This window comes from Mustela erminea, chromosome 18 (genome assembly GCF_009829155.1).
Source record: "Mustela erminea isolate mMusErm1 chromosome 18, mMusErm1.Pri, whole genome shotgun sequence".
Lineage (NCBI taxonomy): Eukaryota > Metazoa > Chordata > Mammalia > Carnivora > Mustelidae > Mustela > Mustela erminea.
The window spans coordinates 56400636-56416110 of record NC_045631.1 but is presented as its reverse complement, the minus strand read 5'-3'; the positions used below and the strand labels follow the sequence as shown (position 1 = coordinate 56416110).

The window sequence follows — 15475 nt, the reverse complement described above, 5'->3', positions numbered from 1 at the left end:
AGTCAGAGGAGCCTCGTGCTCTGTAAAGCTGGCGGGGCGATGCTAACGTGCAGCCGGGGTTGGAGGAGGTGCATGGTGAGCGAGTTCAGTGAAGTCTGTAACTGTCCTGGGCTCACCTGATGTTTCGAGTTTCCGTCCGTAAAACCTCCTGACGCGTGCCCTTGGCTGCTGAGTGCTCCCAGCCAACAGGCCGGTCTCTAGCACAGCCGCCTACTTCCTCCGTCTCGTGAAGTTGGATACTTACCGGGAGTCAGCTGTTTGTTCCCAAACCTGTTTGTGGCACTTGTCCTTGTTATTGTAATGACATAGTCGCACTTAATGTTACATAAAAGTGTGGAGCAACAGGAATCCCCGAAACCCCAGTTCTGCAGCTGGGGAGCAGGCACGGGAGTGAAGCAACTTACCCAAGGTCATCCAGCTGAGAAGTAACCCAGCACACAGTTGTGGGGCTCTGCTGCAGGCTGAGCACTGCTCTGTGCTGCCCCTCAAGGGGGTAGGGGTGGGGTGGGGGGAGTTGTTTATAAGCACTTGTGACTACTTTGGAATGACTTTGGAATCACTCAGTATGTCTTTCAAAACAGATGTGGCAAGACAACTGGAAACATTTTGCAAAAATCCAGGATTTCACATGTTGATTTCTTTGTGGATGTCTTTAAGTTCTTGTTCTGCTTTATAGTTACCACAGTTAGCAAAGAGCCAGTATAGGAACTCTCTGGCCAGCAAACCCCACACTCGGAGGAAAGGCCTTGGCCCTACGGCAGACAGACTGGCCAAGGAATGTGCACGTGTGTGTTTCCATTTAAAACGAGATGTGGGGGGAATCTTTTGGGTCGTGTACACAAAAGGGTCTTGAACCGACTTTTTAAATTAATTGCTGACCCTGACCAGAAAATTCTACAGAAATGATTCTCATGAAGGGAAGAGGTGGAGAATGCTGTTGGTGTGTGTGGTGTAGCCTGGCCTGGGGGCTGAGGGGATCCCCTGTAAGGCGTGAGGTTAGGTTGAGGCAGGAAGACCACAGAAGGCGTAGGACTAGGGCACAGTGTTTCACGGCAGGCAGCCAGTCCTGAGGACAGTGAGGAAACTACTTTTGAGAACAAAATTATTTTGTTCTCAGTTTTTTGGTCTGGAAGTTGTGTTACCCATGGGCAACTATGTCGTGAAGATTTTTACTGTAGGTTGCCCTTGAACTTAATGCTTGAGAAGACAGATTTAGGAGAAAGAGTGTTTTATGTGCTCTCTGCCAGGTCTTGCTAATGAGATTTCTTGCACCGGTGACTCTATGGTGGTTTTTGGTAAGTCCTAAGAGCCGGGAAAATGCACGAATCTTAAGTGTGGACCTTTGGAGGAAGTGAGAGGCTCCTGTGGAGGTGAGGCCAGAGTCCGCAGACCTGACGAGGCTGGGAAGTCAGTGCAGCGGTGCGCGCAGGCAGACTTGGGGGTGGCTTATTCCCGGGGGCCTGGTGGCAGGAATGGAGACTGTGATGGCCAGATGCCCTTTGGGGCGCAGACAGCCTGCTGGCCTCCCCTTCCGTGGCCACTGTTGCTGCACCTCTGTTTGTCCTTTCCCACAATAGGGGGTCTTGCTGCTTCCTCTTCCTGCCTCTTCCAGAGAAGCCCTGTCCTGGGAGTGTGCGGGGCTGCCCTCGTGCTGGAGCCAACCTGACTTGTTGAGCTGAGTGGGACTGAAGCCTGCCCAGGAGTGCCGTGGGGAGCCTTTAGTGGTGGGGCTCAGCGTGGGCCGGTTTGCTGCCAAGTGGGGAGGAGTCAGCCTTCCCAGCAGCGCTGGGATGGCATCTTACTGGGGCTCCGCAGTTAGGAGGAGGAGAATACCAGAGAAATGGCCCGTGGTCCCCACCTCTTGGCAGCCAGACCACGGAGCCAGACTCTGCCAGCAAGGAGGGACAGCCTCTGCTGCCCTCAGGAAGGGCCATTCTTTAGTACCGATGGGAACTTGCTTACGGGAGAGTCACAAGGGGACTGGACTGCCCCACTGTTGTCCTTCCTGGGGCCCCTCCAGCTGTTGGGGCCCTCCCACCTGCCCTGTTTTCCTTCTGGGAGGGAGACCTAGTTGGGCCCCACCCTAGCTCTGACCTCTTGGGCTCCACCTCCTCAGAGGGAGGTGATTTTCAGAAGGTTTGGGGTGTGGGATCTAAGGTTGGTTGATGGAGGATAATGGGGTGCGAGCCTTATCCGCACTGCAGCTGGGAAGCCTCAGGGCCTGGGCGTGGTGAGCAGTGGTGAGCAGTGGTGAGCAGGGGCTCTGCGGTTGGGTGGGCTGGGCCCGGAGGCTGACTCTGCCACTTTTAGCTGGTTGAATTTAGGGGAGTGACCTAGTGTCTCCTAACGCTCAACTTCGTCATCTCTTAAATAGGGATAATAATGGTACCCATGGCACTGAGGCTGCTGTGATCACACAGAATCACCTGCATCAGAATGCTTTAGGCTTGGGGCGCCTGCGTGGCTTGGTCAGTTAAGCATCTGCCTTCTGCACAGGTCATGCTCTTGGGGTCCTGGGATTGAACCTCACATCAGGCTCTCTGCTCAGCGGGGAGCCTGCTTCTCCCTCTCTCTCTGCTCTCCCTCACTTTCTCAAATAAAATGCATTTTTAAAAAATTGCTTTAGGCAGTGGCCGAGCACACCTAAGCCCTCAGGGAAGTTTAGCCAACTTGATCATCACCCGAGACCTTCACCATCCTCCTCATTAGCACTGTTATTCTGAATCCTGTTCTTGTGGGGAGGTTACAGCCCGGTGCTTCAATTTCTTTTCTTTTGTGTGGAAGGACTTCCTCTCTGGGTCTTCAACCTAAACCAAACCCGTCAGACAAGTCAGTGGACACCAGGAAGTGAAACCAGCCCGAGTTTCTCACACCTGCCTGTCAGCCGGAGATGGAGGGGAGCGGGGAGAAGGGCCTGGCATCCCTGATCCACTCTGTTTTCTGGGTAGACCGGGCTCCACCCCAGTGGCTCTGGGGGACCAGTAGGGATGGAGGGAGAGGTACCATGGAGAGCTTTTTGGTCCCCCCCGCCCCCATTCCTGGTTTGGTAGCTCTACCTGGGCTGTTCTGTGGAAGAGAAAGAAAACTGAACGGAGGGAGACTGTGGTGGTACATTGCGGCGGGGCCAATCTTTAAAATGGGTCCACGTTGCTGTTGCTTAGAGGGGCGGGCGGATAGTGGCGATGGCTCATCCCTCCACATGCCCAGCACTGTTCCAAGCACTTGCTGTAGGTCATCTCGGTTTCTCCTCACGAGCTCACCCCAGAGGGTAGCTGCCGGGGTTAGCAGAGTCTCAGAGGGCAGGGAATGTGGCGTGGGGAGGTCAAATCACTAACGGGCACTCACGCAGCCGGGGAGTGGCGGCGCGAGGATTGGCACCCGGACAGCCCAGCACACGATGTGGAGAGGACCGAGGGGTCAGGATGTAGGTTATGGACCACAGTAGGGGCCTGACCTCTTTTCTCTGACTCCAGAAGTGTGGGAAGACCCGGTGGCCTGAGCCCACTGGTGTGGGGTGTGCCGGCTACAGTAACTGGCGGCGGAAGCTGTGGGGTGGCATTCCTGAGCCCAGCACCCGGGCAGGCGCTACCCCGTCACTGGCAGCAGGGGCCTCTGGAGCTGGAGCTCAGCAGCAGCTGGTGCCGACGGGACTTCCACCCTCACCCTTCCCCGGCTCCCTCTTGCGTGGCATTCCTGCCTGCTTGTGTGTTTTTGCAGCTTTCCCCGGGCACAGGGAGTGCGGAGGCCTGGGCAGGACAGTCACCGGCCACACCCCTGGGATCCTGGCGCTTTGCCCTTCAGAAGCACAGTGCCCAGGCCAGGGAGTCTGATGCTGCAGAAACACATAACCAGAAAGCTTTTACTGGGAAAGAAACGGGCCAATACCGGAGCAGAATACCGACGCCACCGCTCTGGTGGGAAGCTCGGGATCCAGTCACTAGTGCACAAAGCCCCTCTTTGGCGTGGAGGCCCCGAGGGCCAGCTCCCCACAGGTGCGGGCTGTTCTCCGTCCGAGTATGGGAACCCTGCTTCTGTGTTTTGTTAAAAGGTGCAGATTGGGAAAGTTCCAGTTCATGTTTACTCTGTGTTTGAAACAGTTGACTCGTCCTCGGCCCCCCAGGATTCACCGGCAGGTCAGAGTTTGGGGGCTGTACCAGCGCTTGTTTCCTTGATGCGGCTGCAGGTGGCAGGTTCCTGGGCAGGGCCGGAGCTGGGGCCACGGGATCGCGGTCTGGTGGCCTGCGGGCCGCAGGGCCAGGTGGCACCCGGGATCATGGCTTCGGCAGCCTCCTCTCCAGCGTCTCGTCCTCATCCCCGTCCCTCACGGTGGGGTCATGGGCCGCACTTGGACCTTCCTGCCTCTGCGCTCGGGGCAGCAGCAGCAGCAGCAGGCTATCAGCAGCAGCAGCAGCACGGTAGCTGGGGAGGAGGAGACAGAAGCAGAGGGCTCTCAGAGAGAAAACACACACCTGACTTCTAAAGAAACCCCTCCGGAGGTGTGCCGGCTCATTGCCCAAAGATAGTCTGGTGAGAGGTGTTGGGGGTCCCCTTGCCAGCCACTGGGCCCGACTTCCCTATCGTGCCGCCTCTGCTGCCCACAGCTTCGCTCCCTCCATCCCTCGTTGGGATGCGGGGCTGCCTCTGGGCCCAGGTTCCAGCACCACCCCATCACCGAAGCAGCTTGTGGAGGATTAGGGCAGTCCCTTGGCGCTCCCCCAAGGACATCCGCGTCTCCTCTGTCTGGGGGACACCTAGCCAGCCCTCTGGCCAGCACCAAGGTCTCACCCGGATGCCAGGAACATCCAGGGACACTGGGGAGAAAGCGAGAGCCCCAGCTTACCTGTGAAAAGGAGAATGACCGAGAAGGCCACGATCTCCACAGGCTCGGCCTGGGGTAGCCTCTGTAGCTTGAGCAGTAACCTCTCACCCATGGAGCGCATCTCCTGCACAAAGCTGGCAGCTGCCATGGTGCGCCAGGCTCCTGCGGGCTCCTGCTGGCTCCTGCTGGGCGCCTGTCGGGCGTGCTGAGCAGTGACGGGGTCCCCACCCACCTGCAGCCCGCAGAACGAGTTAGTCAGGTCTCACCCCTGCACCCCTGCGGCTCCTGAGCAGGGAGGGAGCCTTTGGGGCCCTCCGCCCAGACCCAGCAATGGCCCTCAGCCCCCACCCAGCTGATACCACCTGTGGTGGGAGAAGCTGGTGACGGCAGGCAGCCTGAGGCCCTGCCGTGGGGGCTGCCGGGCTCAGCCAGACACAGGGGCAGTCTGTCCGCTCGCCACGGTTGGCCAGGGTTCCTGACTTGGAGGTGGGGTGACTTCACGGTTACATTCTTTTGTCTCAGGCACCACTCCTGGTTTTGCTGGGGGGGCCTTGGGCTGGCGTAGCTCCCCTGATGACCCCTGGGTCCTTCAGGACTTCAGGTGCCTTGCCTGGGTTCTCAGTGGGGAGACTGGGCTTTGGGATTCCAGCCTGGAGCTCTTGGTCCTGTCATATGTGGGGCAGAAGGAGCAGGTTCCTGGAGCAGGCACATGGGGGCTTTTAGCTAGGGTCAGCGCTAACGGGGAGATGGTCTGAGCCCCTTTGGGGCCCCCTGCCTCTCCCACCAGCCCCATTTCTTTACTTATAGGTGTTCTTTGAGGAGGAAGAGATGACATTGTGTCCTTGCAGGTTTACCCAAGGGGGTCCTCTCAGGATGCGATCAGGCGTCCCAGTGCTGGTTTACCAGCCCCTCCCCTGCTGGCTCAAACCAGGAGAGTCCCCTCTGCCCCACCCCCTGCCCCAGGTATGTGGCAACTCAGCCCTCTGGCCCCCTGAGAGCCTTTTCATAAGGGTGCCGGCAGGGTGCAGGGCAAGGTCCAGGCTGAGCCTGAGTGGGAGCACACTCTACCTCAGTGTCTTTCCCCTTCAGTGGACATGAGGGACCCAGTAGCTCTTCAGATATGGACCAGGGACAGCCTGTGCCAACCAGCCTGAACTTGTTCACCTAAGGCGGCTCTGATCCCAGAGAGGGTAACAGGTGTCAGGGGCTCATGCCAGACCTGTAGATCTAATTACTGTCACTTCGTCCTGGGCTATGGCCAGGTGGTTCTCCTCAGATGGCTGCAGTCTTGGAAGCTGGTCACTGCTGGGACTTCCGTCACAGTAGAGCCGTCTTAGAACTGCCTTGAAGGTCTTCTGCTTGAAGTCTCTACCCCGTTCCTGGCCCCGTGCACTCCTTCTGGCCTACAGCCTTCGCCTGAGCCCGAGCCCCTCTCGGTGAGATGGGGCGGCGGGGGGGTCCCACTTGCTATGACAGCGTGCCCTCTTCCCTCTTGGAACAGTGCTGATCTTTGGAAGGCGGGACCTCCTCCTGACCTTGCTGGTCCCGCCTGTGTTCACATAGGACACTTGTACCCCTCTTCTGCCTCGTGGGCCTTCGGGTCCTGGATGGCAGCTGGCAGGTGTATCCCACGTCCCCTCTTCCGCAGGGTAACTGTCCTCATTTGGTCAGCTGCCCCACAGGGAACGTTGTTCTGATGCCAGCTGACTCCTTCCTGCTTCTGTGACATGGACACGTCTCTGTCTCTCTGAGTCTGTTTCTTTTCCTCATTTTACGTGAGAGGAGATGTCCATCTTTCAAGGCTGTTGGATTGATTCCTGGGAGCACAGCGGCGGCCAGTGCAGGTCCTGGCACACATGGGGGCCCCACACATGTGATTCCCCTCAGGTAGGGGGTTTGGCCACCATCGGAGCATCGAGGAAGCCTTTGGGGGCAGTCGTACCCCCTTGTATCCTGGCAGGTAGGGCATCTGTCTGGGGACCTTCCTCTGTGTCCCGCATTCCTAGGATGTCTGGTGTGTGAGGTGAAGGCAGGCGGTGGGGCAGGCTGGAGCCAGGAGCTGTGGTGTAAGTCCCCTCGAGGGTAGCGGGCAGCCGGTGGGTCACTGGGGGATTAGCGGGTTTCCTATCAGAAGTGGGCGGCTTCTGGAGTTAGATCCTTCTGTCTTCTCTTATGCCCCACCCCGGGGTCAGCATGTTTCTGCAAAGGAGATCAAGATCCTGGTTTCCAGGTGTCCTAAAGGGCACGGGATCCCAGAATGCCACAGATCTTCTAGCCCTGCTTCCCTTGCTATACGGGGAACAGCCGGGATAGTAAGTGGTTCCTCTGTGGTTACGCAGAGGGACCGGGAGCCTGGGCCCCCTACTGCCCCATGCTGGCTCTCGTGGAAGCCTGTCCTAGGCGGCCTGCCCTCTGGCTGGCAGGGTAAGTCAGCTCCCAATGTGGCCTGCTGAGGGCACTGCCCATGCACTAGGCCCGGTGCCGAGACCAGGGCCCCAGAGCCTTTTGGAAGTAGGTGTGCCCTGCGTGACCAGCGCCGTTCCACACTCCTGAGTCTGGAGCACTGCGTTTATCCAGGCACCTCACCCCCAGGCTGGGGCCACACCTGTTCTTTGAGAACCACAGGGGACTCGTCATCAAAAGGCCAGATCTTGTCTGTCTGCCTCTGGTTCACCAAACTCCTCCCCAAGCATAGGGCCCCTCTCCTCTGGTCACACTGAACAAGCCCCGGCCCCTCCCGCTCTGACCAGGGAAGTGGGTTTGCATCAGGAGGGTGGTGGTCTCATTCTGGAGCCTCTCTGGATATCCCCAGTTCCCGTGTTCCCAGGAGTGCAGCAGCCTGCCGGCTGGTCTCATTCCTAGAGGAGGGAACGGAGGTGCGGGGCAAAGCCCCGGAGGAGACTTCGCACAGGGCTCAGGACTTGGGCACCATTTCTCCTCCCCTCTTCGTCTCCGTGTGGTCTGGCTCCTTCAGCCTGATTGGCCTCGCGCCTGCATTGCCTAATGTAGCCATCAGAGACTCCTTGAAAGAGGAAGCAGGTGGAGGCCAGCTGGGCCAGGGCGGCGCTTTCACTCGGGTTTCCAGGTCCAAAGACCCGGGGAGGGGTTGTGGAGGGGGAAGCCTCCGCTTGTGAGCAAGACGGAACGTGGAACCCCGCCGGTCTGGGGTGTGATCTCCAGAGCAGCGAGGACCCAGGTTGGGCCAAGGCGCCTCTGCTGTGCAGAAAGGTGGGCTTCGCTGGTCAGAAGCTTCAGCTCTGAAGTTGGACGTCTTCCGAGCGTTGTGACGTCAGGATGCTGCAGCGTCTGACCCAGGGGACCTGCGCTGCTCCGGGAGGAATGCCGGTCCACACCCGGGGGAGGCCGTGGCTGGGGCTGGGGATGGCATTGTGTCTTTGTGCCCAGGGCCTCTGGTGAGCTGATTTAACAAGCCGTACCAGCCCCTAGGGTCTCGCCCCGGGCTGCGCCCTGATTCTTTCTGGGCTGTGATTGGGAACGGGGCCACTGGACACCTGAGGTTCTGCCCCAAAGACTGACAGGGAACCCCCTTTGTTTTTCCAGTGGACGTGCTGCCATTTCCACCCTGGTCTTGAGCAGAATAAACCTTACTGGGGACCGTGGGAGCTGGAGGGACCTTGTTCTCATAAGAGGGAGGAGGCACATTCCAGCAGGTCACAGGCACTCTTCCCAGTGGGCTATTTAAAGCGAGGCTGGGGCCTGCCTGATGCCTGGTGCCTGATATAACCAGCCGTCGTCAAGTGACCATGCCGTCTGTTCCCCGGCCGTTGCTCTGTAGGGCGCCCCGGTCTGTAAGTGTTCCCAGCTGTGACCTGGGGAATGGAGGTGCTCTGAGGCTGGCTGCTGCTTGTCCCTTTTACTTTCACAGGTTTGGAGGGAGGAAGACAGGGAAGCCCAGAGCAGGTACCGATGATCGCGTGTATCTTTCTGGTCTGTCTCAAGAAGATAGGAGGGTCATCCATTCTCCTTCCCAAACTGCTTCCTGCCAGCGAACCAGGGAAATCAGAGTACATCCCAGCCCTGTGCTCCGAAGTGCCTTGGATGGAGGCGGCCACAGCAAGTGGTTCCCACGGCCCCAGGAAGGGAGAGCAGCCTTGGCTGCCTGCATGGCCCTTCGAGGGTGCGCCACGGCCGCAGTGGGCGCGCACGGAGGGAGAAGTGAGGCGGGCAGAGCTGACAGCGGGCAGAGCTGGAGGGACCAGAAAACGTTCCTTTGTGTGGCATCTTCTGGCACAGAGGACCTGTGACAGAGCAGGCAGGCATCCTGCAGGCTTGACAGCTGCCACTGGGTACTGAAGCTTCCCTGCTTCCTCCTGGCAAAACCGATACTCCAACCCCAGAGGCCCGTTGTGAAGGAGAGCAGGCAGCAGACCGGCCTGGGCGTGACTGATAAGTGGCGTACTGACAGCTCTGGGCCCCTGTCATTTTGTCGTGGTGGCTTATAGCCACTCTTGCCCCACCGGGCCCTGTTTTGTTGGGAAACAGCCCTGATGAGGCAAACCCATGGTTGTGGCAGATTTGCAGGGTCCAGAGGCCTGACCACGAAGGCGGAGGTGTCCACTGGTCACTGCGTCAAGCCTTCAGACGATGCCCTTTTCTGCCTTGGCTCCAAGTTGCTGTGGGGAGTAGACATTTGAACCCAGAGTAGTCCTGCTTCCCTAACCTCGTGGGTTTTCGAGGACTAGAGGAGGCCTTCCTGCTGCTGGTGGTGGTACCCCCAGACCAAGGAGCTAGGCATCACCCTCCTATTTCAGCTCAGCGCCTGTGTGCAGGGGACCCCGACCACCCATGTCCTGCGGCTGCAGGGACTCTGCTCCCCACCCACCTGCCTTACACACCCCAGCCAGCAGGGGTAGCCCCAGGCGCACCACTGCGCCCTCCCCTTTCCCAGCCCTGCCCACTGCCTCCAGCACAGAACTGGCGCTTGGCCCCTCTCTGCCATGCCTGGCCCATCGGCGCAGGGCTTTCAGTCTCCTCAGCCGCCAACCCAGGCCAAGTCCCACAGCCCCTGAAGAGCCAAGAACACTTGGACTGATCCTTGATTTCCACTTTTCCCTGGATTGTTGTTTTTCTTTCTAAGTAGATACTAGCCTGTTTGCTTTGGGGGAAACATCTGGGGGGCGGGGAAGAGAGACTATAACCCTAGCGTGGGGACAGGGAGGCCGGAAGAACGAGCAGCCTCGGTTCATGGGGCCCTGCCCAAGGGGGCTGCTCCTGGTGCTGCTCGAAGAGCCATTTTGGGCTCAGCGTTCCAGTGACACGGCAGAGGGCCGAATGCCAGGCGGGTCCTCCACCGGCCTCAACACCATTGCCCTCGTCCCACCCACCCTGGGTTTAGAGTCAGGCCCTCGTGCTTCCGGTGCAGCATTCACAAAGGTTTGGGAGCTCACGGGATTCCAGTTGGGCCCAGGGAGGAGTACCCGGCTTTAACTCTGAGCTGAGAACACCTGGCAGTGAGCGGGCCAAGCCCCTCACAAGAGGTGGCGGCTGCCACGCTGATGCAGGACACAGATGGGCAGAGCTGCTGCGGGTCCCACCACATCCTGGGGGGCACGAACTGGAGGGGCAGACTCTGCCCCGAGCCACCTCCACGGGGAGAAAGCAGGCACACCCAGGGCTCTGCATTGATCCTGGGGAAAAGGGAGGCTCCGTGAGCAGGCAGCCGTCCTCTCCAGAGCCAGGACAGCCAAATCCCCTGTTTAAGCCCCCTGAATAGAACAGGCTTAAACTAACTTGCCGAGTAAGCAAGCACTCGGGGCCCCTCTGCCTGCTTAGCAAGCAGGGAGGAAAGCCCTTGGAGCAGAGAGCTGCAGCCTCGGCCCGTGTCCCTGCCGTGCCGGGCTGCCAGCAGTAGAAGGGAGAGCCCACGTTTAAACAGGCTGTCCAGAGACCATGACCATGTAGTACCCCCGTGAGCCTCTCTGTTCACGGTAGACGGTGGCTCTCCACCCTCGGGGCAGGAGACCCTGGCCCCGCACCCCCACTCCTCTCATCCATGGCTGGCACCACTCACCTAGGAACTCAGATCCCGGGGAGCCCAGCAGCCTCCTGGGCCTGTCCTCAGCCCAGCCACCACCTCTTCCTTCCTTCTCAAATGCCTCTTTCCTGACCCGCTGCTGGGCGCCTTCCTCAGAGCGTGTGGAACTCCTGGCTGGTGACAGCCAGCTGCTGTCTCGGCTTCAGCTTTTCTGTTGTTGGTCGTCCTGGAGATCCAAGTGTCAAATTACACGGGGCGGCCACCAAAGTGAGGGAGGCAGTGCCACCTCTGCCCCTGCCCAGGCGGGGGAATCCCTGCTGGGCCCTTGGGGGGATGGCTGGCGCTGCCCTGCCCCTGGGAGGTCTGGCTGGGTTAGAGCCGCCTCTTCTGTTCCTCCTCTTCCTCTCTCTCCCTCCTGGCGGGTGTGTGCTGAGCCAACGTGGGCTGGGCCTGGGCTGGGAGGTGATAAAAGAGGAGGTCGGCTCTCTTGTTCCCTGGCAGAGATGCCCTCTGGGAGGCTTCACCTGAGCGGCTGAGTTGGGGGGGAGACCCCACAGCGCTCCCAGCTCTTGGGCCCCCTCCCTCCCCTCAGGAGTACTTTGGCTCCATCCCCCCAACCCCCCCTCTGGCGACTCCCCAGCTGGTCCCACCCTTTGGCCCCTTCCAAGAAAGAAAGTGAAGAGTGGGGGAGCCGCCGGCCCACCCACAAATCCAGCCCTCTGGGGAGGCATCTTGGGAGAGAACTTGGGGGTGACTTGAGAGTAGCCTGCTTGCCTGGGGGTGCAGGGGGAGGTGCCTGGTGCCTGGTGTTCCCCAGCCCCGGGAGGAGGGAGGACCCTGCTGATGTCTTTCCGAAGCGTGTTTGCTGGTGTTGGCCGGGGCTGTCTCTGCATGCCTGGCCCCGGCCAGCAGAGCCGGGCTCCGGAGCTCAGTGGCTGGCAGGGCCCTTTGACATTTGGTTGGTTGTGCCACCCCAGCAGCCCGGGCTGTGCCTGGAGCGGGACAGGAGCCGACCCCAGCCCGCATCTGTGCGCTCTCAATGGGGCCCTTTGAGTGTGAGCACAAAACCCCAGTGAGTCTGGGCTTGAGGGAGGGGGGGGGGAAGGAAGCCGACCGTGTAGCCACACCACTTGGATGCCAGAGGCTGGACAGGCGGCCACTGTGCAGATGCACAGACTGGCCATGGAGGGAGTCCCTCGGTGATTTAGGAGCGGCCAGAACAGTGCCCTCTGGTGGTCGCCCGGGCCCCTGTGCCGTCCCCTGCCACTGGAAGCTGCATTCTCAAACAAGGCAGCCAGACCCACTTCCTAGGGCCTGTGGAACCATCCGCTCTTGCTTTGGTTCCTGCCCCTCAGGGCCTCAGCTCGTCAAAGTGTTTCTTGAAGTTCTAGGCGGTGCTCACGTTGAGCGGCATTCTGCTTAGAGAGTGACACCCCCTATTCTCGTCCCCAGGATGTGGCGCCTGGACAGCCCTGCCTCTGCCGCCCTGTCTCTCAGGCTCCCCTACCCTGTGCCACATTCCCGTGGCAGGACTGGCCCTTGGCAAGGGTCCTGGGAGATTTGTGGCTCCTCCAGGGGCCTCTGCAGCTGCCCCAGGGACCAACTGTGCCCCCATCCTGGGAGTCGTAAGAGAGACAGCTGCAGTCTGGTATGGACCGCAGCAAGGGGGCTGTGGCAGGGTTGAGGCCCCGGAAGATGGGATGAGACTCCTTCCCGGGCTGGTCTCCCCACTGCCCTCACCAGTGAGCAGTGTACAGTGCCAGCTCGCAGAGCTGCTGGTTTCTGCTCTCAGGCAGTCCCCCAGCTCTGGGCTACATATGCGGGCAGTCTTCTTGGGGACAAAGAAGGTCCACAAGAGATAGAAGCAGGGCAGAGTGCCGAGGCGGGGGTAGGGCCACCTCCGTCCCCCGCCTCCGGGAAAGAGTCATAAAGAGGGCTCACCGTGCGCCAGGTGCCGTACATGGTGCCTCGGGGCACCATCTCCCCCAGTCCTGCTCGGCCAGGGGAGCCAGTGCTCTTCCTGCACCGTTCGACAGGCCAGAATGTGTGGGCTTTGAGCCATCCAGTGCTTCCCCTAAAGAGGAGGCCTCAGCAGCAGAGTCAGCGTCTGTACCCAGGGCTGAAGCTGCTTCTGGGGCACCCCGCCGCCAGAGGGCACGGTAGAGGGCAGGAGGCCAGGAGGCCAGGACCTAGAGGAGCAACCTGTAGCAAAGCAGGACAGAATAGAGACCACACCCTGGCTCCACTGGGTATGTTCTGTGACCTTGAGAAAGCTCCTTCATCTCATTCTTGTCATCTGTAAAATGGGTGACCAAATGATGCCTTTCCAGGCTCGGACAGCATGAGGTGTGTGAGATACTGAGTGTGGAACCCACACGTAGGGCTCATCAGCCAGAGTGTAGGGAGTGAGGGATGAGCGCTGGCCTGCCTGGGTCCCTCACTCCGACCTCTGCTGTGCTGCCTCCGCCAGGTGCCGCCATGCTGCCATTGCCAAGTACTTCGGGGATGCGCCCCCTGCCTGCACCAAGGGCTGTGACCACTGCCGGGACCCTGTGGCCCTGCGGAAGCAGCTGGAGGCCTTGGAGCACAGAAGCAGTTGGAACAAGACTTGCATCGGGCCTTCTCAGGGGAATGGCTTTGACCCTGAGCTGTACGAAGGAGGCCGCCGGGGCTATGGGGGCTTCAGCAGGTGAGGGGCTGTGAAGTCAGGGGCCCCCAACCTGCAGCAGATAGGCCAGCATCCTCCCCCTCGTGCCAAGGCCAGACCAGAGGCACCGCAGTGCCATCGTCCATTCCCTGTTCCCGTGGACCGTGTCGGAGCCCGGAGCCTGGTGTTCCTCCTTCCTGCCAGGCTGTCGGAGACAATAGCGCTGCACCGGAGAAGTGTGCCGGGAGAACAGAGCCCAGGCCCAGGGCTGACACGTAGCCTGTCCCCTAGGTACGATGAAGGTTCTGGAGGCAGTGGGGACGAGGGCAGAGACGAGGCCCACAAGCGGGAGTGGAGTCTCTTCTACCAGAAGCAGATGAGCCTACGCAAGGTGAAGGGGATGGGGGCCTGGGACCCCCATTCACAGTCGCTCGGCCCCTACCCTGGTGCTGGACAGGGGCCTGTCCTAGAGCTGGGCAAGATGCCTCATAGTCCCTTCCTGCATCTTCCAGGGCAAAGACTCCAAGACAGAAGAATTTGTGCCTCCAGGTCAGTACAGAAATGTCCCTGGGGGCTTTGGGGCTATTCTTAGGGTATAGATGTCTCGTTGGTGGCTGGGGACTCTAGAAAGCAGAGGTAGAGTGGAAGGACCCACCTCTCTTCCCCCCAGATGAGGACTGTCCCCTGAAAGAGGCTTCTAGCAGGAAGATCCCCCGCCTCACTGTGAAGGTAAGCGGTGGACAGCGCCTCACACCGGCCCCCGCGCCTGCTTCCCCAACCCTGGGCTTGCGTGACCCACTTCCCTCCCTTGTGTAGGCCCGGGAGCACTGCCTGGGGCTTCTGGAGGAGGCTCTGAGCGGTAACCACCAGGCCACAGGTCCCACCCATGGGTGAGTGACCCGGGTCAGAGGGGCCGGAGAGGCTTCCCCAAACCCCTATTCCTTGTAGACCACGAGAACCCCCATCCCTCCTGGCTTGTTGGGCCCCTCCCCCAGATCGTGACCCTCCTCCTCCCAGTGGTTGCAGATCTCGCGGTCCCGGCGGGGGGGCAGGCTTCACCAGGACCGAGGGGCTGCCAGGGCCTGCTGGACAGTAAGCCCCAGGGTGCCTGGGTTCCAGGTGGGAATCCCTGTGCCCAAGGTCATGCCCACCAGGCCCTGAAGTCCTCTCCAGGGACCCCAGGGAGAATCCCAGGAGCTCCACAGAGAGAGGGCTCAGGCCCGCCTGATGCCTCATGTTCGTTCCTACCCTCAGACCTGATCTCCAGGCCCAGGCTGTGGAGCTGGAACATGCCATGTTCCGAAATGCCAAGGCAGCCAACCTGTACAAGGCCAGCGTGCTGAAGAAGGTGGGTGCCGGGCAGGGCATGCTTCGGGGCTGGGGTGGGAGAGACGGCCCCTCCTACCTCCCAGGCTGTCGGCCTGCCCCCTACCAGGAGGCCACTTACACAAGGGCAGCCTGACCTCCCTTCTCGGCCAGCTGGAGGTGTTGCCAGCCAGCCCCGTCAGGACTAGAACTCGGGCAGTGTCCAGTTACCTGCAGCCACAAGCCCCAGAAGCCCACTTTGGAAAGCCTAGGTTGGGGCTCTCAGGAGCTAGTGGGTGTCACGGCATCTCTGCCTGTCCCTGAGTCAGGTGGCTGAGATCCACAGAGCCTCCAAGGATGGGCAGCTCTACGACATGGGAGGCGCTGCCCGGAGCTGCACTGAGCCGGCCCAGCCCCCAGAGCCCACCGAGTATGACATCCTGCCGGCCTCCCTGGTGTACTCGGTGAGCAGCATCCCGCCGTCCTCCCCAGACCTGGGTCTGGAAAAGGCATCGCGTCCTTTGTTTTCAGCCAGGGCACGGCCACGTGCCCTCTCCAGGCCCCGCAGCCCTGGCCCGGGGCGCCCCGCGGCAGACCGTCCAGCTTTCCTCTGCAGCCCCCACAGCTCCTCCGTCCTCGGCCTGGCCCTCAGCCCGCAGTGTCCTGCCGGCTCTCCCTCGGCTCCTCCCGAGAGCCCGGCAGCTCAGCC

The 15475-nt window shown here is 60.5% G+C and overlaps 2 protein-coding genes across 12 annotated transcripts in view; one reads left to right on the top strand and one right to left on the bottom strand.

The window, feature by feature from the left end:
* The window catches only part of RECQL5 (RecQ like helicase 5), a 37181-nt gene that overhangs the window by 19373 nt on the left and 2333 nt on the right, over positions 1 to 15475 (top strand). For 3 of the 6 annotated variants that reach the window (XM_032322607.1, XM_032322608.1, XM_032322609.1), the window contains exons 9-16: positions 13285 to 13503; positions 13753 to 13852; positions 13974 to 14010; positions 14132 to 14190; positions 14278 to 14351; positions 14479 to 14553; positions 14716 to 14809; positions 15096 to 15230. In XM_032322607.1, coding sequence (XP_032178498.1) covers positions 13285 to 13503; positions 13753 to 13852; positions 13974 to 14010; positions 14132 to 14190; positions 14278 to 14351; positions 14479 to 14553; positions 14716 to 14809; positions 15096 to 15230 — 793 coding nt within the window. Of the gene's footprint in view, positions 1 to 13284; positions 13504 to 13752; positions 13853 to 13973; positions 14011 to 14131; positions 14191 to 14277; positions 14352 to 14478; positions 14581 to 14715; positions 14810 to 15095; positions 15231 to 15475 lie in introns of those variants that run through there. The other 3 variants (XM_032322610.1, XM_032322611.1, XM_032322612.1) reach the window with 3 other exon arrangements.
* On the bottom strand, positions 3826 to 13343 carry SMIM5 (small integral membrane protein 5). 6 transcript variants are annotated; one of them, XM_032322619.1, is made up of 3 exons: positions 10851 to 11996; positions 4841 to 7018; positions 3826 to 4419 (listed from the first exon to the last, which is right to left on the bottom strand). In XM_032322619.1, the coding sequence occupies exons 2-3, from the start codon at positions 4965 to 4967 to the stop codon at positions 4322 to 4324; spliced, it is 225 nt and encodes a 74-aa protein (XP_032178510.1). In that variant the 5' UTR covers positions 4968 to 7018; positions 10851 to 11996; the 3' UTR covers positions 3826 to 4321. The 6 variants fall into 6 exon arrangements, 1 of the variants encoding a protein (XP_032178510.1); XR_004280848.1 differs by lacking the exon at positions 3826 to 4419 and having other exon boundaries at positions 4969 to 5051; positions 6039 to 7018; positions 10851 to 13343; XR_004280847.1 differs by lacking the exon at positions 3826 to 4419 and having other exon boundaries at positions 4988 to 5051; positions 5888 to 7018; positions 10851 to 13343.